The 23,976-nt window shown below is 43.7% G+C and overlaps 1 protein-coding gene across 6 annotated transcripts in view; it reads right to left on the bottom strand.

Annotated features, from left to right (window-relative positions):
- Window positions 1–23,976, bottom strand: part of SPEN (spen family transcriptional repressor) — a 101,321-nt gene that overhangs the window by 6,877 nt on the left and 70,468 nt on the right. For 4 of the 6 annotated variants that reach the window (XM_048825457.2, XM_048825459.2, XM_048825463.2 and 1 more), the window contains 5 exons: window positions 21,553–21,678; window positions 20,804–20,917; window positions 19,490–19,603; window positions 18,033–18,133; window positions 212–8,114 (listed from right to left, as the gene is read on the bottom strand). In XM_048825457.2, the coding sequence (XP_048681414.2) occupies window positions 212–8,114; window positions 18,033–18,133; window positions 19,490–19,603; window positions 20,804–20,917; window positions 21,553–21,678 (8,358 nt within the window). The remainder of the gene's footprint in view (window positions 1–211; window positions 8,115–18,032; window positions 18,134–19,489; window positions 19,604–20,803; window positions 20,918–21,552; window positions 21,679–23,976) is intronic. The other 2 variants (XM_048825461.2, XM_048825464.2) reach the window with 2 other exon arrangements.

The raw sequence follows: 23,976 nt of genomic DNA, 5'->3' as shown, positions 1-23,976 counted from the left end.
GTCTCAAACAAAAATAACTGATTTTTAGCATTGTAGTACTTTAAAACACAACCCTAAATGGAGAGGGCACAGTGTATGAGGAATGAGCCAAACTCATCCCAGTTGTAACTCCCACTGCAGTCAAATGCAATTGCATTAGGACTATATTTATCATAGTATGTTTTAAACTCAGGTAAAGAAAACCAAACAGAGGAAATCATAATTTTCTCACCTGAGATGGGGTCATACTCCGTGAAGACAGACCAATTGGCGATGCTCCAGGGAACTGAGGATGACCAAGCTGGGCTGCTGCATGGTAATTTCTCATGTCGCCATACACAGATCTATAATCATGAAAGGAACTCCCTGCAGGATGCATGATCTGTACTCCATGAGGTACAACCACAGGCTGTGTCAAAGGCAGTCCAGGAAGCTGGCTGCTGGGAGGGACGCTGAGGAGCCGGGGCTCACTGTGGGGAGAGTGCGCCATTTTGACTTCAGAAGACTTGGGTGCCTCTTTTCCAGGTTGTGGAGTCTTGCTGACTGGGGGAGTTTTCACAGACCCTTCTGGTGTTCTGGATTGTCTAGTTTCAGGGTGGTGGTCACCCACTGCTGCCATGTGTGGGTGCATCATCATCCTCACATCTCGAGGCACATTGTACTGGTCGAGTCTTATACCTGTAGCATGCATGCGATAATCTGTCTGCATTACTAACACGTCGGACTGTACAGGGGCTGACCCTCTACACACAGTATGATGGTAATGCATCTCATCTTCTGGGGGATGCTGAGAAGATAACGGAGGCATGACTATGTCTCTTATTGGAGCTGGCTGAGGTGTGCTGGATCTCTGAGGTCTAATTTCTAACTGAGGTTGTAGAGCTGCTCTGGGAGAGTGGAGCGCTTCTGGGCGGATGCCATAAGGAATACCAGGCAAAGGAGGGGTATTCATTCTCACTTCACCTTGTGACAGATGGCCAAGGGATACAGTCTGTGTTACACTATGGGGGGGCATTATAACAGACTGCTCAGGATGCATACTGGATATGTATTGAGGCACAGGAATTCCTGGAGCCAGCATGACAGAGGTATTACTAGATAAAGCTGGAGATGAGGTACTGCCAGGATGACAAGCCCTTGGAAATGGAGAGGGAGAATGCCCACTTGTACGTGGGGAATGTGGCTCCTGTTTTGTAACCCCCAAATGAGAAATAGCCCGATCTGTTGGGGTGTTGGGTCCTGAGCTGACATGGTTTGCTTCTGAATGCATTTTACCAGATAGGGAAGGGTGATGAGGACTGACCCCAGGGCTCAAGTTTGATGGCTGAAGAGCCTTAGTCTCCACTTTCAGAGCAGTCAGATCAGGAAGTTTTTTGTTGACGGAAGCTACACTTTGAGAGAGTACCATCTGGTTGTGAACTAGTACAGGTGGAGTGTTTACCGTCTGGGAGAGGACTTTAACAGCCCCCGACTGAGAAGCAGGAGTCTGGACAGAAAGGTGGCCTGATTCAGATTTCTCTAAGGTAGTCCGTTCTTGTTTAACGGAGGAGATCACAGGTGATGTATTGTAAGGTTGGGTTCCTAGTACCAAAGAATGGGTGGACACATTCCCATATCCTGTGGGAGTTTGAGAGCCTTTGGGTGCTGGCTGCGATGGAGTAATAGGTTCTTGTTTAATTTGTGACTTGGACACAGACTGCTGAAACTCTATATCAACAGCACTTGCTGGGGGAATCTGACTGATCTTTGCACTAATTCGTTGAGGGCCCTCTGTCTTCTGTCCTGAATAACTCAAAAGTACAACACCCTCTGAAGTGTTTACTCGCAGACCTGGGCTGGATCCAGTCTCCACTGGCCTATCTTCAATAACAGACATAGATCCTGGATGAAACCTGCTGTTATCATTTGTGCTAGGTCTCTGCTTGTATTTAGGTGAAGGGGCATTAACTAGACATGTCTGGGTCTGGGGGACTTGCTTCATCAATGTTATCCTTGGAGTTTCCTCTAGATCAATGCTATGGGGCATTCTGCTTATAACGGAAGTAGCTTTGGGGGCAATAACTGTACTTAATTTTTCTTTCTCACTGAAAACTGGCGCCTCTGCTACTGGGGGATCCAAAGCATTAGTGATAGGAACTGCTGGTTTTTCCTCTGACACTGGTTTTATGGCCTCTACTGGAGGATGAGGTGCCTCCTCCAAACGAGGTGCACTAAGTGGTTCAGCAACAGAAGTTGTGACATTCGTAGAAGCAAGGCTAGTTGCTGAAACGTATTTGGGCTCCATAAGTATCTTCCTCAGGGTACTGGAGTTTGTATCAATATCAGATGCTTTAGTATCTGGGGGAAGAGCTGGTGGTGGGGTGGAACGAGCACGGGTGTCATCATGCCTTACAATCCATTCGGTCACGCTGGTGGTGCTGGAATGAAGGGGGACTATCCCAGCTGGTGCAGGAGTGGGTAATTTTGTCGCAGTTGCAGAAGAAACTGCAGGAACGGTCGTATTTGAAACACTCGGTGGAGTAACGGGTGCATTTTCAATAGCTGACCGTAGCTTGAATCCAGTTTGGCTCACATCATCCACAGGAACGGGCTGGGAAGGTAGATCCAGAGCAGGAGGAGCTTTAGGAGGGACACTGCTCTCAGAAACAGCTTCATGAGAAATTCTCTCAGTGGTTGCAGCCTTGCTTGCATCAGTAATATTCAATTCAGTAGAAACCTGAACAGAGTTTTTATTTTGCTTTTCATCTTTCAAGGTTTCTTCTGGTTTTGCCTTAACTTCATTGGCATTAGGAGACTTACTTTGTACCCTTTCAGGCTCAAAAGCACTAACTTCGGCGGTATCCCCTTTCTTGCTCACGCTCCTTTTACGTCTTTGCCGCGTGCTCTTTTGACGGCCTTTTTCCTTCCGAGAAACTTCGGTTTCCTGTAACGTTTCCGCTTCCTGTGCAGAATTTGAAGATTCACTGAAGCTCACTTCAGCCTCCTTATTTTCTGCCTCTACTGTTGATGGGGTAGTGCCAGAGGGTCCAACAGCAGCTTCTGTTTCCAAGATATTGTTAACTGCCTGATCAGTTTCAGGCTCCATTTCTTCCCTAGAGGATGGTACCACCACTGGTTCTGGAGGTATCTCAGATTCTGATTCTGCAGGATAAGTTGGAGGAGCAGGAAAGCTTTCTGTTTCTCCAGAAATATCATTGATGATGGATCCAATAGCTGCTGCCAGTTCTGTTTCACTAGCCTGATGTGCAGGTTTGTCTCCCTCCTCCTCCTGACGAACTTCAGACACGTCAGTTGCCTGTTCTTTGTAGGCAGCAACTGATGGTGTTTCAGTGAGCTTTGCAATGTTTTCCACAGCCTGTTCAAGTTCAATCTGCTTTGCTAACTGGGCAGCTTCTGGTGATTGGTTTGGTTCATGCATAATTTCTTTTTCTGTTTCCTGGAATAGATCTTCTGGCTCATTCTTTACAAAATGGGGTGACAAACTGTCCTCTTTTTGTGGACTTTTGGTTTTTGCTGGTGACATTGCCACAGGCTCTACTTCCTCTTCACTTGGTCGCAGGGCACCTTTGACTTCATCAACATTGAGACGTATTTCCACATTTTTCAGACACAAGGATGCTTTATCTACAACTGTCTTGGCATTTCTAGATCTTCCTCGTTTGGATTTAGTAGCTTTTTCTGAGGGATTTTTTTTCTCTACAATCTCAACTGTGGGGGTTTCTGGAAGATTTTTGTCCATATCAAGTTCTTTTCTGTCACGTTTCTGTTCACTTGCTGCTGCTTCTTTGTCTGTAGCCTTTAATTTATTACTGTTCTCACTAATATTTGGTTCTTGACCAGCTGTTTCAGTGGCCTCTTCACATTCTACAGTGATATCTGCTTTCGGTTCATTTTTCCCTTTTTTTCCCTGCTGACTGCTTGCAGCTAATGAATGACCATGTGTTAGTTTTTGGGATCTAGGAGATCTCCATCCCTCTGCAGGTTTAGGGGTTTCCACTGTTTCTTTAGTCTCAGTCTCTTCTGCTTCTTGTTGTACTGGTTCTGTCTTAATAGGAGAGATTTCTTCCTCAGGCTTACGGCGTGACTTTGGAGGCCTTCCTCTTCTTGGTGTGGTAGGAACAGTTGTTGCAGTCTCCTGAGGCTCCTTCTCTCCTCTTTTTCTGGTAGATCTAGTTACCTCTGCCGAGTCCTTCACTGGAGATGGGCCTTCATTGTCTCCTGTGGTAGCATAAACTGATCTTACATTTCTGCGTCTAGTTCGACCTACTGGCAAACTTGGCTCTATGTTTTCTGGCTCTGTTGCAGCACTAGGAGATTTAGCAGCATTTCTTGAAACTTTTTCTGCTTCTACTTTCAATTCTAAAAGTTTCTGTGCTTCCCCACGAGGAGAGCTCGATCTTTTAAGTTTTTCACGGTCAATCCTTTCACTCTTCCTTGTGACAGGTTTCTCTGTGACATTTGCTGTGGCTGATTGAACAGGAGTCTTGGAACGTTTACTTTTGTATGATTTTTTATCTTTTACAACTGGGGGTTCAACTTCCATGTCATTGTCAGAAACAGGAGGCAGAATATCAGCAACTACCTCTGCTTTCTGACTTGAATTAGGATCAGTGTCAGCAGCAGGTAGGGCATTTTCCTCTTTAGATTTGCTAGATTCATCAGACTTTTGAACTGATTTGGGAGGTGGTGGGATCAACTGTGTGTTTTCAGGTTCCGGGTCTACGTTGATATCTGTTTGTGAAAATGAAGCTCCTGGTGTAGGCGGCTTTGTATCCAAATATGAAGGATGCTCTGTAGATACCGAGTCTTCTTCAGAAGCCAGAGTTGCAGGAATGACATCTTTATTGGCTTCTACTACTTGGGGAGGTTCAAGTTGCTCAGGTGGTTCTACTTTGATAGGAGCAACAAGTTCAGGAAGAGGTTTTGGTTCTTCTGTTATTGAAGCAAGTTCAGATGGCCTTTCTTCTCTTGCAGACGTTATATCCACAACTGTTTTTTCATTTGCTACCTTCTCAGATATGACTGCTGCTGATTCTTGAGTTACAACTGTGACTGAAGAAGGCCCAACTAATGACGACTTATGTTCCGGTTCTTTATTATCAGGAACAGTTTCTGGAGTCTTAGGCTGATTGTCTTCCTGCTTTTCCACTTCTTTTGGTTTTTGATCCTTCTCCTTTTCTTTTTGCTGCATTCTGGTTAGCTCAATAAATCTACTGTGAAAAAGAACAACTGGTTCTTGCACCAACTCAGATGCACTGTTACTCCCATCAGAAGAAGTCTGTCTCCCATATATTCGACCAGAAATGAAGTCCAGGTCATCATCTTTTCTTTCTAAATGCTGTAGACGCTTGGAATCTTGTTCAAAGATTGAGCTATGTAAAAATCGAGAAGCAAACAATTCCTGTCTCTCTTGCTCCTCCTCTTTATGATCCTCTTTCTTGTCATCTAGTTTTCCTTCTGAATCAGTCCTGATTTTTTTCTTTTTCATATACCAAGATGGAATAGGTCTTGGAGCAGAGTCAACTTTCTCTTTGTCTTTATTGTTTCTAAAACTAGCAAATCTTGAGTCCCAATCCAGAAAAGACCAGTTTTCTTCTCTAGATGAAGAGAGAGATTTAGCTCTTTCAAGCAAGGCTTTTGTGTCTGGTGTGATTGTCTTATCCAATGCAAAGGAGTAAAATTTGTTTCTTTCTAAAGAAGTTGACAGCCTTTCCTCTCTTTCTCTGTCCCTTAATAAAAAAGATAACCTGGAACTCTCTAATAATGATGAGGCTTTAGGAGAATGGGGTTTATTTTCATTGTCATCATCAGAATCTGAAGGCACCTCCCCTGGTTCCAGGTCCCGTACAGACCGTTTTCGTATGCTGTCTCTTTTAACTATACTACTTGGGAAGCTAATATCAACTTTACCAGGCTCTTGTTTCACTTGAGATTCCCATCGACTTGATTCATCTTCAGAACTAAGTACCGACAGCTTTATTTTGGCCATTTCTGCCATCTGCTCCCTTCTGCTGGAATCGTAGGGATTAAATTTTAGGGAATCCTCCCTCACAGTCATATTGGAATATGAAAGACCCTTTTCTTCTATTTTAGGTGATTCTTTGGTTTCTTTTAATGGCATTAGCCTTGGGGAATCTAGGGTGTCATCATCCTCATGAAAAGGAAAGTGTCTGATACTAGGTGAACAGGCAGTCCTTTCAGAATCTTCGCTCACCTGGCGAGAGCTTCTGTAGTTCCTCTCTCTTTTAGTGCTAATTTCAAAATCAAAATGGTCAGTCTTTTTCTTTTTACTTGGTGGAGAGTCATCTGTGACATCTTGTGGGGGTTTGCCCACCTCATGAACCAGGCTACGCCTTTCATATTCGTCTACTTCTTTTTTTGGACTGCCAAACTTCTCAGACTTTGCTATCTCCATTTCCATCTGCTGTTTTAATCTGCGACTTTGCTCCATTTGTTTTCTGTAACTTTGTGTGTAATCAATGTCAATACCAATTTTCTCTTCTGTATCAGCTGACTGAGGTTTCTCCTGGCCAAATTTATGGTCCGGCATCTCTTCGGGAAGACCACAGAAATTTTTCTTCATGTCCTCGCTCTCTGTTCCTTGATCATCTAACAGCTGCATTTGCTTGTGCTGTGGTTTTATTGGATTAAGTTTTTTAGAAAGGATTTCTTGAGTTTCCACTGGTTCATCAACAGGTTCTCCTAGCCTAGGCTGCAGTTCTAAACAGGGACGCAAGCCAATCCCAACGGAAACGTTAGCAGGCTCCTGTGTATCTTTGGGGCTGGTAACAGTAATAAGTCTTTCCAGTTTAATTTTTTTAGATTCCCTTTTAAGCATCTCTTTCCTCAAGGGCTTTCTTTCCAATTCTCCTTCCCTTAACACTGTAACTTCTCTAGATGAAGTTGTCACATCAAGTTGCTTTTTCAAGACCATGCGTGCAGCATCTTCCTCGTCTTGGCTGCTTCTTTTAACGTCCAGTTTTTGCCTGTCAGGTTTCAAGTTTGCATCAGCAAAACGTCTTTTACGAGCCTCTAACTTGTCGAGATCTACTGCATTTGTCCCTTCTGTAGTCTGCTCTGTCTTCAAGTGTTTCTTGGACTTTAGTTTTCCCTCTTTATCAACTACTTCTACATGACTGGCAAGAACCTTCTCTTTTGGCACCTTAGTTCTAACAGGTTCCAGTTTAGACTGGTCAGATTTTGTTTGCTCAACTTGAGATGTCTGGACTTTTTGTTCAAGAAGTGGAGATTTAATAGTGTCATTATCAAGCTTTGCTCTCAGTTTCTCCAAAGCAGGCTGATCAATAACTTTCCCTTCCTTTTCTTTTACTCGAGTCAGCACCACACATGGCATTAGTTCCAGACGGTTTTTAGCTGTCCCTTCTTTATCAGCTCTCTCTTTACTCTGTTTACTATTGCCCTTTAATTTTTCAGGGCTGGGTTCTCTCTCATTTTCTTGGTCTGTTTCAGAAGACTGAGAGCTTGGTGAATGAATTTTTGCTTTTCGTTTCTGCTTATCAGTTTTATCCTTTTCTAGTTTTTCTGGCTTCTCCTTCCTCACCAAACGTTTGTCTTTGTCTATTCTCTCTTGGTCAAATGCACGTTCTTTATCATTTTTCTCATTTTTTGCATAACGCTCTGGACGCGTCTTGTCAAGTTTGTCATATCTTGGAGGAGAAAGTGAGCTGCAGCTCCCACTACGATCTGAAGACCTGCTGTAGATCCTCCTTTCAGAATCACTTTGAAGCCTTTCTGACTGTGAGGGAGACGCTCCAGGGCTCTGTGGACGTCTGGAATGAGTTGGACTTTGACTGCGTTCAATTGGCCGCCTTTCATGATCTCTGTCCCGATCCGATTCAAACCGCTCTCTTTCCCTCTCTCTCTCTCGTTGTCTGTAACTGTATTCCCTTATATCTTGTTCATAAGGATCTCCTCTGTAATCCCTGTATTCACGTGGATCGTCATAATATCGCGGGTCATAGTAATCTCCTTGATAAGGATCCCATTCTGCATAAAATTCTCTGCTTCGTGCAGGATATTCTCTCCTAGGATCTTCAGGATACGTCCCTGGAGTTCTAACAGTCTCATAGTAAGTACGATCAGGTGCATATTCATAAGATCCTCTTCTTTCATCTCTGCCAAAAACAAGAACAATACAGTGGTTAGTTTTCTCTGTTAACCAAAAAGTGTTGAATTATGAAACTCTTCTACATGAAAAATTATTTTATGATAGTTTATTTATTTAGTTATATATCCTGGCAGATATTCATAGCTGTACCCACAGACTTAACAAAAATGAATAAGTGCATAGTGGATGAATCAATGTGTTAGTCTCAGATACATAGTAAATCAGTCATTTTGTTAAACAGATAGCTTAGGTGAACACCTTTGAATCAATCCAATTATCTTTTTTTTTTTTTTTGGCCAAACGAGTATTTATGTCCTTATTCAGGGAACAAATATAAACCAATTTAATGAAAGTGCGCCCTACAGCGCAAAAGCTTCAGCGTGTGTGTGTGGACCCCACACTTTCAAAAGCTGTTATTAACGAGAGAGCAGTAGTTAGCTCTGAAAACATACATCAGATCAAACATCAAGCTTTCCATCTCTCAGCTAGTAAGTTGTAACCAGTAAGAGGGAACTGTGTCAACATTTCAAAACTCCAAAAATAAATAAGACCAGTTCCTTGGCAGATTTTTTTTTTTTTGGGGTATCTTTGTTACATTAAAAGTGCATGCAGTACTGATTCCCCAACCATTTAAAAGTACGTTTTACACCCTCTCTTTCACACATTTGCACATAGTACTAAAAGTGGAATGTTTCTACCTTGTAAGTAGTATACAAAAGTAAAACAACCCCACCCCCCTAAAAGTAATACACACTTCCATTCTGCAAAAGATCACAGAATATTATGAACTGCAACTGTCAGGAGACCGCTAATGGGGACAGGTGGAGTCATGCTAATGAGCTTGAGTCCACCATTGGAAGGTTTAGGCCAAATTCATACAGGACCAAAACCTGTCTCTTTAAAATCAAAAAGTTAATCTGAAAAAAAATGGCTACCCTTTGCACTGCAGACTGTCACCCAAGTGGGTCTGTCCAACTGGCAAAATGCTTTATAAATGATAAACTGCATTTATCATATGCCTTAGATTGCCTCACTTGCACTCTGCCCCTAACCCGTCTCCTTTGGGCCAGTGTCTAACAACTGCAATAGCTCAGGCAGCTTTGATCAGCTGTCATTTTAAAAAAGTCAACCTGACAGATGTTCCCAAAGAACTTACATAAGACCGAGAATGTGCAATACACAAAAATTCTGAATCATTAACAGGTTTAGGGTCAAATATTTCATGACCCTAAAGACTTAAAACAGGTGCTCTGTACTATTTGAAAGAAGATTCCTGGTTTTTCAAAAGGGCACATATCACTTGCTTCTCATCCTAGGAAGTTCTGATATGTGGGGCCTTAAAATTGTGACATTTTTATGTAGAAAAGTTATCTAAGGTATTTGTAGAATTTGATAAAATGCATTAGTTCTAATTTCTCTCTCCCCCTGAGTAGCGTACACTTAGACTCATAATACTAAGAAAAAAGACGCTCACTCACCTTTGTAACTGTTGTTCTTTGAGATGTGTTGCTCATATCCACTCCAGTTAGGTGACTGTGTGCTGCGTGCACGATTGTCGGAAGATTTTTACCCCAGCAATACTCGGTGGGTCGGCTGAGGCGCCCCCTGGAGTGGCGCCTTCCTGGCGCCGGATATATGCCCCAGCTGACCCAGTGCCCCTTCAGTTCCTTCTTGCCGGCTACTCCGATAGAGCGGAAGGAGGGCGGGTTTGGAATGGATATGAGCAACACATCTCAAAGAACAACAGTTACAAAGGTGAGTAACTATCTTTTCTTCTTCAAGTGCTTGCTCATATCGATTCCAATTAGGTGACTTTCAAGCCTTACCTAAGCTGTGGGGTTGGAGTGAGATGTCGCGGAGTGAAGGACCGCTGAACCAAATGCAGCATCACCCTTGGACTGCTGAATTATTGCATAGTGGGCAGCGAAGGTATGCACCAATGACCAAGTCGCTGCCCTACATATCTCCAGTATGGGTACGTGTGCCAGGAAAGCAGAAGGTGAAGCCTGAGCCAGCGTAGAGTGGGCGGTAAGGTGTGTAGTTGGGACACCAGCCAAGTTATCATACGCATGATGGAATTGGAGTGTCTACTGACAGCTCTAGGAGAGTTGTATACCAACCAGTGCTGCCTGGGCCACGCTGGGGTGACCAAAATCAGACAGGCTCTGTCCCTGCGCAGCTTGAGCAGGACCCTGTGGACTAGTGGGAATGGAGGGAAGGCGTAGCACGGGTGATCCTCCCACTGTACGAGGAAGGCGTTTGACAGGGAACCTGGAGAGCGTCCTTGTAGAGAGCAGAACACTTGGCATTTCCAATTCTCACGAGAAGCGAATAGGTCTATCAGGGGAAAGCCCCACTTCAGGAAGACAGAGTGGATGACGTCCAGGCGAACCGACCACTCGTGAGTCTGAAATGATCTGCTGAGGTGGTCCGCTAAGGTGTTCTGGACTCCTGGGAGAAATAACGCCAACAGATGGATCGAGTGGGCTATACAGAATTCCCACAGACAAGTGGCCTCCTGACATGGGGGGACAACCGGGCTCCCCCTTGCTTGTTGATGTAAAACATGGCCATTGTGTTGTCTGTGAGGACTGCAACACAACGGCCTTGAATGCACACTCGGAATGCCTGACACGCCAGGCGCACAGCTCTGAGTTCCCGTATGTTGATGTGCAGGGATAACTCTCCTGCCGACCTTAGCCCGTGTACAGAGGACCCCGAGGTGAGCTCCCCATCCCAGGGATGATGCTTCCATGACTAGGGACACGGAGGGCTGCGGAGCGTGAAATGGCACCCCTTCGCACACTGATTTGGGGTCCAGCCACCAGTCTAGAGAGGCCAGTATCCCTGGTGGGATGGTAACCACCGTGCTCAAGCTGTCCTGACCTGGGCGGTATACTGTTGATAGCCAGGCTTGGAGTGGAAGTAGCCGCAGCCTGGCATGCATGGTCACATATGTGCAAAAGGCCATATGTCCCTGGAGGCATAGGCATGTTTTCACGGTCGAGGTTGGGAAGTTTTGCAGGCTATGGACGATGTTTACCAGGGATTGGAAGTGTGCTTCTGGCAGAAGTGCTCGGGCTAGGCCTGAGTCTAAGACTGCTCCTATGAATTCTACCCTCTGGGTTGGTACCAGAGTAGATTTCACGACACTGAGCAGGAGGCCCAGTCGATTGAACATGTTCATGATGAGCTGAACATGTTCATGATGAACTGAACATGAGACTGCACCTGATCACAGAATCATAGAATATCAGGGTTGGAAGGGACCTCAGGAGGTCATCTAGTCCAACCCCCTGCTCAAACCAGGACCAATCCCCAATTAAATCATCCCAGCCAGGGCTTTGTCAAGCCCGACCTTAAAAATATCTAAGGAAGGAAATTCCACCACCTCCCTAGGTAACGCATTCCAGTGTTTCACCACCCTCCTAGTGAAAAAGTTTTTCCTAATATCCAATCTAAACCTCCCCAATTGCAACTTGAGACCATTACTCCTTGTTCTATCATCAGCTACCACTGAGAACAGTCTAGATCCAAAGCAGCTATCAAATCCCCCCTCCTTCTTCTCTTCCGCAGACTAAACAATCCCAGTTCCCTCAGCCTCTCCTCATAACTCATGTGTTCCAGTCCCCTAATATTTTTGTTGCCCTCCTCTGGACATTTTCCAGTTTTTCCACATCCTTCTTGTAGTGTGGGGCCCAAAACTGGACACAGTACTCCAGATGAGGCCTCACCAATGTCGAATAGAGGGGAATGATCACATCCCTTGATCTGCTGGCAATGCCCCTACTTATACATCCCAAAATGCCATTGGCCTTCTTGACAACAAGGGCATACTGTTGACTCATATCCAACTTCTCGTCCACTGTAACCCCTAGGTCCTTTTCTGCAGAACTGCTGCCGAGCCATTCGGTCCCTAGTCTGTAGCGGTGCATTGGATTCTTCCGTCCTAAGTGCAGGACTCTGCATTTGTCCTTGTTGAACCTTATCACATTTCTTTTGGCCCAATCCTCTAATTTGTCTAGGGCCCTCTGTATCCTATCCCTACCCTCCAGAGTATCTACCTCTCCTCCCACTTTAGTGTCATCTGCAAACTTGCTGAGGGTGCAATCCACACCATCCTCCAGATCATTTATGAAGGTATTGAACAAAACCGGCCCCAGGACAGACCCTTGGGGCACTCCACTTGATACCGGCTGCCAACTAGACATGGAGCCATTGATCACTACCCGTTGAGCCCGACAATCTAGCCAACTTTCTATTCACCTTATAGTCCATTCATCCAGCCCATACTACTTTAATTTGCTGGCAAGAATACTGTGGGAGACAGTGTCAAAAGCTTTGCTAAAGTCAAGGAACAACACATCCACCGCTTTCCCCTCATCCACAGAGCCAGTTATCTCGTCATAGAAGGCAATTAGATTAGTCAGGCATACCTTGCCCTTTGTGAATCCATGCTGACTGTTCCTGATCACTTTCCTCTCCTCTAAGTGCTTCAGAATTGATTCCTGGAGGACCTGATTCCTGGAGCGGCCTCGAATAAGCCAGTTGTCGAGATATGGGAACACTTGGATCCGTTGTCAATGAAGGGAGGCAGCCACAACAGCCATGCACTTGGTAAACACCCTGGGGGCCGTAGATAGGCCAAAAGGAAGGACAGTGAATTGAAAGTGCTGCTGATTGACCACAAAGCGAAGGAAGCGTCTCTGCGCTGGGTAGATCACAATGTGGAAGTATGCGTCCTTCATGTCGAGGGCGGCATACCAGTCTCCAGGATCTAAGGAATGAATAATGGTCCTGAGAGAGACCATGCTGAACTTCAACTTTACCATGAATTTGTTGAGTCCGTGTAGGTTCAAGATGGGCCGAAGCCTGCCGCTGGCCTTGGGGATTAGGAAGTAGCGGGAGTAAAAACCGCTGCCCCTTGACTCTCTTGGAACCTCCTCTATTGCCCCCACAGCTAGGAGTGATTGGACCTCCTGTAGGAGGAGGTGCTCGTGAGAAGGGTCCCTGAAGAGGGTCGGGGTAGGAGGGTGTGTGTGTGTGGGGGGGAATTGAAGGGAGTAACCCCTTTCCACCATGCGAAGGACCCAACGGTCTGATGTTATGTGAGACCACGCACGGAGGAAACGGGAGAGAAGATCTTGGAAAGGCAGAAAAGGATCCTGAATGGAGACTGGTGCTCCGTCCTTGGGCGCACCTTCAGAAGTTCTGCTTAGGCCCAGCCAATGGCTTGGTGGCCAGTTTGTCTTCTTCTACCACCTCGGCAGAGTTTTCTAAAGAAGTCCTGTCTTGGCCGAGGGGGAGGGTAGGACCTCTGAGGCTGCTGTCTGAAGGTTCTTCTCTGCGTTACTGGGGTATGCATTCCCAGAAAGCACATAATAGTTCGAGTCCTTCAGACTCTGCAGCCTTGAGTCTGTTTTGTCTGAGAATAGGCCCTGGCCATCAAAGGGTAGGTCCTGGAGGGTCTGCTGCAACTCTGGTGGTAAGCCAGAGACCTGCAGCCAGGAGATGCGGTGCATGGCTATGCCTGAGGCCAGGGTCCTAGCCTCCAAGTCCAGAGAGGCTTGCAGGGAGGTTCTGGCCACCTTCTTGCCCTCCTCCACTAGAGCTCCAAATTCCTCTCTGGACTCCTGTGGAACCAACTCTTTGAATTTCTCCATAGAGTGCCACGAATTATAATCGTATCTGCTCAGGAGTGCCTGCTGGTTGGCCACCCTGAGCTGCAAGCCTCCTGCTGAGTACACCTTGCACCCAAACAAGTCTAGGCGTCTAGCGTCCTTTGATTTGGGCGCCGGGGCCTGCTGACCGTGCCGCTCCTTCTCGTTGACCGAAGCCACGACAAGGGAACACGGTTGGGGGTGCATGTAGAGGTACTCGTACTCCTTTGAGGGGGACAAAGTACTTCCTTTCCACCCCCTTGGCCGTAGGTGGAATGGAGGCTGGCGATTGCCAGATTGTCTTGGCTTTGGCCTTTATAGTCCATACGACTGGGAGGGCCACCCTGGACGGTGCCTCCGTGGACAGAATATCAACCATGGGTCCTCTACCTCCACCACCTCCTCTACCTGGAGGTTCATATTGCATGCCACCCTGCGGAGCAGCTCCTGCTGGGCGCGGAAGTCCATAGGAAGAGGGCCTGAAACCGTAGTCCCTGCCACTGCCTCATCAGGCGAGGATGAGGAAGATACCCCCAGGACTAAGGGATCCTGTGTGGGGTCTTCATGTGGAAGAACATGTTGCCCAAGGTCCACCACGCTAGCGGCAAGAGCCTGTGTTGGTGCTGGAGCAGTCCCCTCATAACCCCAGGGGGGCGGAGGGGGAAGACGACAGTGGCCTCCGGTACTCGGGGCTCCAAAGGGGTGGAATGGGAAGCTCCTGAAGGAACCCCTTGGGCCTGATAGTATGCCCAGGGGGTCCAAAAAGACCACTGTGGAGGTCCTTGGCCCGGGTCCTGGCCTTCATCCAGCCACTGTCCTGCACCATCCTCACCCTGGGCGTGGTGGCCACCCTGTCAGTCTGACGACAGGGAGGCGGAGCGAGATGGCACCGAACATGTCGGCGCGGAGTCCCCCGGTGCTGTACGGTGCTGGGGACTGGTGGCAAGATGTAGAACGGTATCGAGATGTCTATTGGTGCCTGCGGTTGTATCAGTACCATGAGCCTGATCTGGATCTTGACGGTGACCTTCAGCGAGACCGGCGCTGGGATCAGCTCCAGGTCAAGTGCTGCTCTGACAGGTACTGGGAGTGTACCGCGATTCGGATCTTCGCGAGCTGGAGCGTCGTCGTGAGTACGACCGGTGTCGAGAACAGGATCTGTGCCGGGACCAAGATCAGGACTGGGACCAGTGCTGCCCTGCTTCACTCGGTGATGGCGGTCGTATCAGAGATGCCTCTGTTCTGTAGGGGAGTCGGCTCTGTGAGCGCAATCAAGTCTCTGGCGTGGAGGGCAACCTTAGCTCAACTGTGGTGTGCACGGGGAAGCTAACATGCACCGGAGTCGACGGCCCTTGCAACTCCGGAGTCAATGGCACAGGAGCTGTTACTTGTCCTGTGCACTCCAGCAATGGATGCGGCTCCGGCTGCGGTGCAGGAAGCGTCAGTGGCTGTCGAACTGACAAAGAAGAAGCAGTCGGCACTTTCTTGGGCTGCTTCTTCTGGCCCGAAGACAGGGACCGGCGCTGCGGTGGTAGAGGTGCTGGGGGAGGCCTGACGCTGCGAGTCTTTAGCAGAGTCCGAACGCGATGCCGGATCAGTCGGTGCCGCAGGGGCACTGCACACGGAAGACAACGCTGAGTCCCAGTGCACGGAGGAAGGGACTGGGCTAAGTGCCGCCTCCATAAGGAGCTGCTTAAGTCTAAAGTCCCGCTCCTTTTTGGTCCTCAGCTTGAAGGCTTTGCAAATGTGGTGCTTGTCCACTTGGCGGGATTCCCCCAGACACCTTAGGCAAGAGTCGTGGGGGTCTCCCGCTGGCATCGGCTTCAGGAACACTGAGCAGGGTTTGAAGCCCAGAGACCCCGGCATGGGCCCCGGTACCAGGACGGGGAGAGAGGAGAAGACCCCGCTCCACCCTACTAAGTACACTAATCTAACTAACTACTAACAACTGTAAACAATGATTAACAACTATTAACAGGTACCAAGAGAGAAAGCTAGGGAGAGTGGAGATCAGCTACACTGCGCTCCACGGTAAGAAGGAACTGAGGGGGCGGCTGGGGCGGCTTGGGCATATATCCGGCGCCATGAAGGCGCCACTCCAGGGGGCGCCTCAGCCGACCCACCGAGTGTTGCTGGGGTAAAAATCTTCCAACGATTGTGCACGCGGCGCACACACCCCTAATTGGAATCAATATGAGCAAGCACTCAAAGAAGAACCTGGCTTTACAGCTAGAAGGATACAGTCCCAATAAAACGCTTAGAAATTATCTATAGCATTTAAAAAAGATTTTCTGTAAAATGCATGTCACATGCAGATTATATAATAATGTGGTAGATAGTTGTTACACAAAATGGTGTCTTGCATAATTTAAGTCGTGGCTTTTATTATTCATGAGTAACACGCTCACCCCAACCTCACACCAACAGACATCTATGCTTCCTGGTTCACTACTCCCAAGTAAAGATTATGTGAACACTCAAATCAGACACTAGTTTTGATAATGATAGTGATTTTTTTTTAAAAAAGAAAGAAAAACAGATGCCTAACTTTCATCTTGTTCTAGAAAATTGTGTTTGAGTCAGAAGTATTTCACAGCAAAGATCAGCTCAAATGACGTATACAGAATCATAGAATATCAGGGTTGGAAGGGACCCCAGAAGGTCATCTAGTCCAACCCCCTGCTCGAAGCAGGACCAATTCCCAGTTAAATCATCCCAGCCAGGGCTTTGTCAAGCCTGACCTTAAAAACCTCTAAGGAAGGAGATTCTACCACCTCCCTAGGTAACGCATTCCAGTGTTTCACCACCCTCTTAGTGAAAAAGTTTTTCCTAATATCCAATCTAAACCTCCCCCACTGCAACTTGAGACCATTACTAAATGGTCTATACTAAATGTAATTCTCTTTTTCTAATTCAGTGTAGCTCAGCCAGAGGAAAAATTGTCAGTGTCTGCCTGCTGGCAGATCACAATTCTTGGCAATGATTTGGGAACACATCAATTCATTTCCATTATGCAAATTATGATTTCCAATTTTCAAACTAATCTTCACTTTTTAAAAGCTGGCAACATTACATATGTTATTTTGATCTACTTTGATCTAAAGAGCAGCACGTTTTGAGATAATGTGTAGCTTATTAGTGCAAACGATACCATGCTGGACTCATTTACAAGAAATTCAGAATCTTAACAAATAAGCCAGTTTTTTTTTTTTTTTTTTTTTTTAACAGTCATAAAAATTTACCAACTCATATGGACTTGCCCATCCTTTACCACAATCACTGGTAACGAAAAAATTGGTAGGTTTTTTAACCATCCAAAAAATTTTTGCATGGAACTCTGTTAAGCTGCATTAAACCAGGGTCTAGAGAAATGAGTGACCCTTCTGCAACCCCATGTACAATCCCTACACACCATGACGACAGATGCTATAGAAAAATATCTAGATAGAAGATATTTGTCATGACAAATAGCAAGAGAAATTGAAGTCCTGCTCAGAGCTTTTACTATTTTAGCAATACTAGAAATCATACTACTGGGGAAGTGGTGGTCTGAGTGTAAACTTCACTTTCAGCTCAATAGATTAGAAAAATATCTGACTGTTGTAATAGCACATGTTGCTTGTTAATTTATATACTATTTTGAGGGTGGGGAGAGGAGTTACAAAAAGCACTCTTTCCATTCCCTAGCTATTTATAGATGAAGCAGCAAGTCAGCCGGGTAGCTGAGCATACATACAAACTAGATGACCAAAACTTTGTCAAATTTTTCACATACACCTTAATTTTTTTGTACTCCATATAAGAATTTTAGTATGCGATGGAGGAGTTCAGAGCCATAATCCATTGCCTAGCTTTTATCTGCCAATTTGTGTAGCTCAAGGCTGATCATTCGCATCTGTGAAAAAAAGTTTAAAAAGCTAAAAATTAAAACTAAGATACTGAAATATATACAAAAAACTACAGCACATTCCATGAGAGCAACCTGTCTGCTTCAATGCATCATTTGTGTCAATTATGACCACAGGAAGAGTTTGAACTTGGTGCAGAAAGCTAACAGTGACTTTTCAATGAAACTTACATCTTAAAAAGGAGGGAGAGCCAACAAGATAAAGAGTACTGCAGTGGGAGAGAGTAGGCTTATGTGAGAATTTTTTATTTTAAAGATTACTTTAATTATTATTTGGGTGTTATGTCCTGGAATTTTAACTACATTTAAAATCCTATTTGAAAAGCAAGAGAATGGAATCACTGTATTAGATACATGCCTTCTTTCTGCTAGCATTTCATAGAAGTCTCTGATATCTTGACCCGTTTTCTCCATGGAATGATAAAACGCCAACTGACTCTCTCGGTTTGCAAAATCCACCTGAAAAATAAAGGATAATACATGTTCAGTAAAAGAAATATTCCATTTTGACAGGTTTTCAATGTCTCCTGCAGTTCTTCAAGATGGAAGCAGAAGGGAAAGAGTGGGTGCAATATAGTTTAAAAAAAAACAAAAAAAAAAACACACACCAATCCTCAGGACTGGAATTACTCCTGCTGAGATGAAAGACCTTTCCCTTATTATAAGTGTGCTGCAAAGCACAATGTATTTTTATGGAGCTACACACGAATTCTGGTCAGGATATTTTCTTTCAGCTAGTGAAGAAAAGTCAACTGAAATAATTTTGTTTCAAGGAACAAAAGCAAAATGATTAAATACTAATAGCACCACCACTTTGCAGCTATATAGTGCCTTTCATTCCAGGATATCAAAGCACTTTACGAAGGTTGGATCAACGTTATTAATCCCCTTTACAGACGGGAGTATAAATGACTTGCCCAAGGTTATATAGAAAGGCAACGGTAGGGATGGGAACAGAATCCAGAAATCCTGACTCCCAGCTCTTTGCTCTAATCACGACATGCTGTTTCCCAACTTTGCTACAACACTGAGAAAATAAGGGCAAAATTTACAGGGGAAAAAATAAAAAATTAAGATTTAGAATGGATTTGTCAAAATGCATTTGACAAAATGCAACAGTTTTTACATAAAAAAGGAATTTTAAATAATCTGTTTAAAAGAAAACTGGTATAACCACAGTAACAGAGCACAAACACATAATAAGGGTGTTTTTTGTGTCAAAATCACTAAGGAGTAAGACCTACAAACACAAGATACATATTCTTTAATGACCATATCTTTTATTCCATATAAAGGCTACTTATTATATTCAACCACCACACTTAGAAAACTATATAACGTATTCAAAACTTCTAACCACCACGAACATCCAATTTCTAGCTGAATACACCTGATGAAAGATCATGCTAGAAGTGATTACCCACTCTTTAGGAGAGGAGGAAAAGGAGGAGAAAGATAATTCAGAGATTGGGCTAACACCTCAAACTCCTGGATTAGTTTGGTGCCTTTGTAGTATTGCTTCTCAGTCACTAGCAACTGATTAATAATAATATAGACACCAACACCCAGAAACTTAGAGATGCAAGTTCAGTGAAAAAAAAATGACAGAACACTGGAGAAGGCTTTCCGAGTAACAGTTCAAAATGTCCTAACAGCTTAAGCCGAGTGTAAAAAGTTAGTTTAACCCTTAGAGATTTGGGACATATATGTCCCCCTATATATTCTTTTGGCTGGCAGTTTGCAAAATGCCAGCATTTTAAGGGGTAAGACCTGAATACAATTTTTTTTTCTTTTTTTAGAGGTCATTCTGCACACCTTAATTTTATTCCCACCGATTTTCCTCCCCTTGGTCTCTTTTACAGCTGCTTGTGCATATTCAATTTCATTGTAGAGAACCAGGGCCATGCCTTTTAAGCGGTCAAACACCACCTGTAAAAAACAAAAAAACAAAACAAAAACCAAATAAGAGCCTCATCCACAGGACTTAATGTCAGTCCCAACAAAATCCTAAATCATGAGGACACCGGTAAGAAAATAATTTTTCATCAAGGAAAATAATTTTCAGGCTTTTTTGATGAGACACATTGTAATGAAGAGACAGTAAAAGGACAAGGGACTGCTTTGAATTGTGGATATTGTGGCTTGAGGTATATTATGCCTTTATTTTGTTTTTCTGTATTTTACTTGTATTATTTTCTTTGGTGACTGAGTATGGCTGTGTCATAGTTTACTTAAATATTTTTGAAAAATTTCCAATAAATTATAGGGGGGGAAAAAAGGTAAGAGGAACATTTAATCACAAAATGAAAACAAGTTTTTATTGTTACAAACTGTAGTACCATTCTTCAATTGCTAAATGTGCACAATTTAGAAACACCTTTTGTCTTTGCAACACATACATTCAAACAACAAAAGCTACATTAAAAGAATGTCAAAGCTGCAGCATGTACCCACAGAAATCTTAAGGTGCTAAGGCCCCAATCCTGCAAACATTTACACAAGTTTAACTTTAAACACATGAATAGTCCCACTGAAGTCAATTGGACAACTCACGTGCTTAAAGTTAAGCAAGTGCTCAAAAGCTTGCAATGTCATGGCCTAAATCTCAAATACCTATATGCAATGGGACCTGGTAGTTCACAGTTCAAGTGCCCCACTATGTTGTGCAACTCTGACATTTTTATGTACCTTTTCTTGTGTGAATTTGCTGCAGGTTTTTTTCAGAGTCATTTCTGGTCTATTTGCAAAAAACATAATAATGTCTAATTATGTAATTAACACGCATAAATATAATCATATAATTAGACTGCATTGTTCCAACATGAAACAACTTCAGAAACCTAAAGAAACTTTGTCGTGGGAGAGACTGTACTGCACAAGAGCTGCAGACTAGTTCTAAAGTTCATTATCTCGGCTCATTCAAAATATCGTCATCAAAATACCAAAAGCAACTAGTCTATGTTTTGGACCAACAGGCTGAAAAGCTACAGCACCTTGTAGGCCAAATTTCAACCCAGAGAGAAATTCTGTGTCTGAGCTATAAAACCCTGGAAGTCAGGGTTGAAAGGACAGGATGTAAAGAAAGGAAGACAGTAAACTTCAAACCACACACCAAAGCCTCCCACCTACCTTTACCACAGGCCCGTATCGGCAGAAATGTCGCGTTAAATACTGATCCGTTACGTTTGTAGAAAGACCATCTAACCACACGCAGTTTGTAGGCATGCTCTTTCCAAAACCCAGCTGAACACAAAAGGGCAAAACTTCCATCAGTACAATTCACAATTATTAAACTAATTTAACAGAGCATGCCTAATTTAGAATTATCTGAAGAAAACTATTAATTGGTATAGTTTTTTTAAATTAGCATCTCACGCAGGTGAAAGCACCTCAAAAATCATAAGAATAATTCTGCATGCTTAAAAAAATACAACGTTCATTTAAAATATTTGGGTTTTCTGCAAATTTAGTGCTTCTGAAAGATGTCAGATTGACAACTCCGGGGACTGAAATCTTCTTCTTTTCCCCAGAACAGGTGCAGCACTGGCAGGAGCAGTACAATCTTTCTACACTGCCCCACCAAACACTGACCTGGAGGGACTACCTTTAAAAATGAGAAGATGAATCAGCCTCCATGTCCATTCAATCCTTGGCCTCTCTGCTGCAATTGCCAATAAAGTTACCAAATAATGTCTGTCGTGGTGGTGGTTGAAAATATATCACTATCTAATCTGACCTACAAAGTAGCAGCAAGAAAGGCAAAAGTAGTACAAAAAAACCTGATTCACTTCCACAGTCTAAGCTGACACACAGAATTATATAACACTGAAAACAAAATTAACCAGAAGGATAATGTGTTTATAGGAGGATTTCTTTACCTTGAGACGGTTATTTCCAAGATATTCCCCATCCATCTTCTTAATTGCTTTACATACACTTGCAATATCACAGTACTGCAGGAATGCATACTGAGGAACTCCATTCACTTTCTTAATGTCAATATCCTGAAAAAAAGCAGGCAATGCTCAGCAATATGCCAGCAAGTAAACAGATTCAGCTGTATAAACTAGATCTAAATGGATATTTTTTCTAAAAAAGCCACGTACCATAGCAAGCATTGCTTAATTAACATTTTAATCACAGAGCTGATTTAAACATTAGCAGATAGTGAGGTGCATTGCTTTATTGCTTCGCGTTCCAGTGGTATAACCAAACCCTTCTTGATGCAACAAAAGCTCTTCACAGTGAAAATTTAAAGCTAAAAAGGGATGTTGCTGAATACCCAAGACTGTTAATGTGATCTTCTCACAGAATAGCAGCTTTTGTTTGTTAATACTGTGTCAAATGGAGGTATTCAGAACGGTAACACACACAGAAATACAACTTAGTTTTCACCTGGGAAGGCCTAAAGGGAAACAACCTGCCTGAAACCAATAACTGGTTTGTGAGGGAAGAGCCAAACAGGCTTCCTTTTCCAAATAAACTCTATCCATCCATCCTGTTCCTATAAATAGACAATACTGAACTATTCTCTTAAAACTAGTTGGCACCGATTAGATGAAGGCAAAAAAAGATGAACTACATCCCGCTGCTGACACATTACCCAAGAGACCTCAGGCATGTTCAAAAACTGATACAATCAGAGGAAAACAATTTATGTATAACAAAACCTGGTTTTAATTAACTTAAATAATAGCAGGTCCAGAACTGACATTTGGTCAGCATTCAGGCTTACTGTACTGGCATACATACTCAAGTCTCAGAACAAACCCATCATATTATGATTCATTCCACGCTGAAAGTAGAAGGTAGAGATTTGATCTGATCTTTTAAATAGCACAAGCTTCCCTTGTGAGCCATACACCAATGCTAGCACACTAATTTGAGTATAAATGTTCAAATGCTCAAGATAGACTAATTTCATAGTTAATAAATTTAGGGACAAGGCCATAGTTTAACATGAGACTCATCTTGAAGCCCTTAGTAGCTCACGAAAGCTTATGCTCAAATAAATTGGTTAGTCTCTAAGGTGCCACAAGTACTCCTTTTCTTTTTGCGGATACAGACTAACATGGCTGCTACTCTGAAACTTAAGTAAACTGTAAGAGATTTACTCAAGAATGGGAGTTCTACAGATGCAACCTAATGATTAAAGTGGAATACTAATAAAGAGCTATATTTCCAAGTGTCTAGAGTAGCACTACTGCAGTCCGGGCAAATTATATTTGTCCACTCAACTTTGGCAAGCAATTTATTTTGACAGGAGAATAAAATTTCGTGTATATTCCTAATGCACTGAAAAGGGTAAAAAACAAGTCTACTTTGTGCCTAGGCTGCTACATTTTCATGACACTTTTGCAAGGTTGCATTGTTACTAGAATTTTGGCCTGCTAATAACACTGATAATATGGCACTATTTCACATAAAACCACTTTACAAGACATCATAGATTCACAGATTCCAAGGATTCACAGAAGTGATCATCTAGTCTGACCTCCTGTATAACACAGGCTATAGGACTTCCCCACAATAATTCCTAGAGCAGATCTTTTAGGAAAACATCCACTCTTAATTTTAAAATGGTCAGTGATAGACACACCACCATGACCCTTAGTACATTGCTCCAATGGTTAATTATTCTCACTGTTAAAAAAAAAGTTACTATTTTTCTAGCTTCAACTTCTAGCATTGGATCATGTTCTACCTTTCTGCTAAACTGGAGCTTATTATTGAATATTTTTTCCCCTGTAGGTACTTAGTCCCCTGTAGATTTATAATCAAGTCGCCCCTTAGTCTTCTCTTAGTTAAGTTAAATAGATTGAGATCACTAAAAGGCAGGTTTTCCGATCCTTTACTCATTTTCGTGGCTCTTCTCTGAACCCTCTCCAATATATCAACATCCTTCTTGAACTGTGGACAAGAGAACTGGACATAGTATTCCAGCAGTGGTCACACCAGTGCCAAATAACCTCTCTACTCTCACCTGAGAATCCTCGTTTCCAAAACCAAGGACTGCATTAGCCCTTTTGGCTACAACATTGCATTGGGAGCTCATGTTCAGCTGATTATCTACCATGACCTTCAAATCTTTTTCAGTCACTACTTCACAGTAAGTATGGCCTACATTCTTTGTTCCTATATGTACACATTTAGCCATATTAAAACACATATGGTCATTTTACCATGCAATCTACATTGCATATTCTCAGGAATCTGTCCTCTTCCATTATTTACCACCCCCGCCCCCCGCATATGCAAACTTTATCAGTGATGATTTTATGTTTCACACTACTATTATTGAC

Source organism: Caretta caretta, chromosome 18 (assembly GCF_965140235.1).
Source record: "Caretta caretta isolate rCarCar2 chromosome 18, rCarCar1.hap1, whole genome shotgun sequence".
NCBI lineage: Eukaryota > Metazoa > Chordata > Testudines > Cheloniidae > Caretta > Caretta caretta.
Note: the sequence above shows the minus strand (reverse complement) of the source record. Positions and strands in the feature narration are given on the sequence as shown.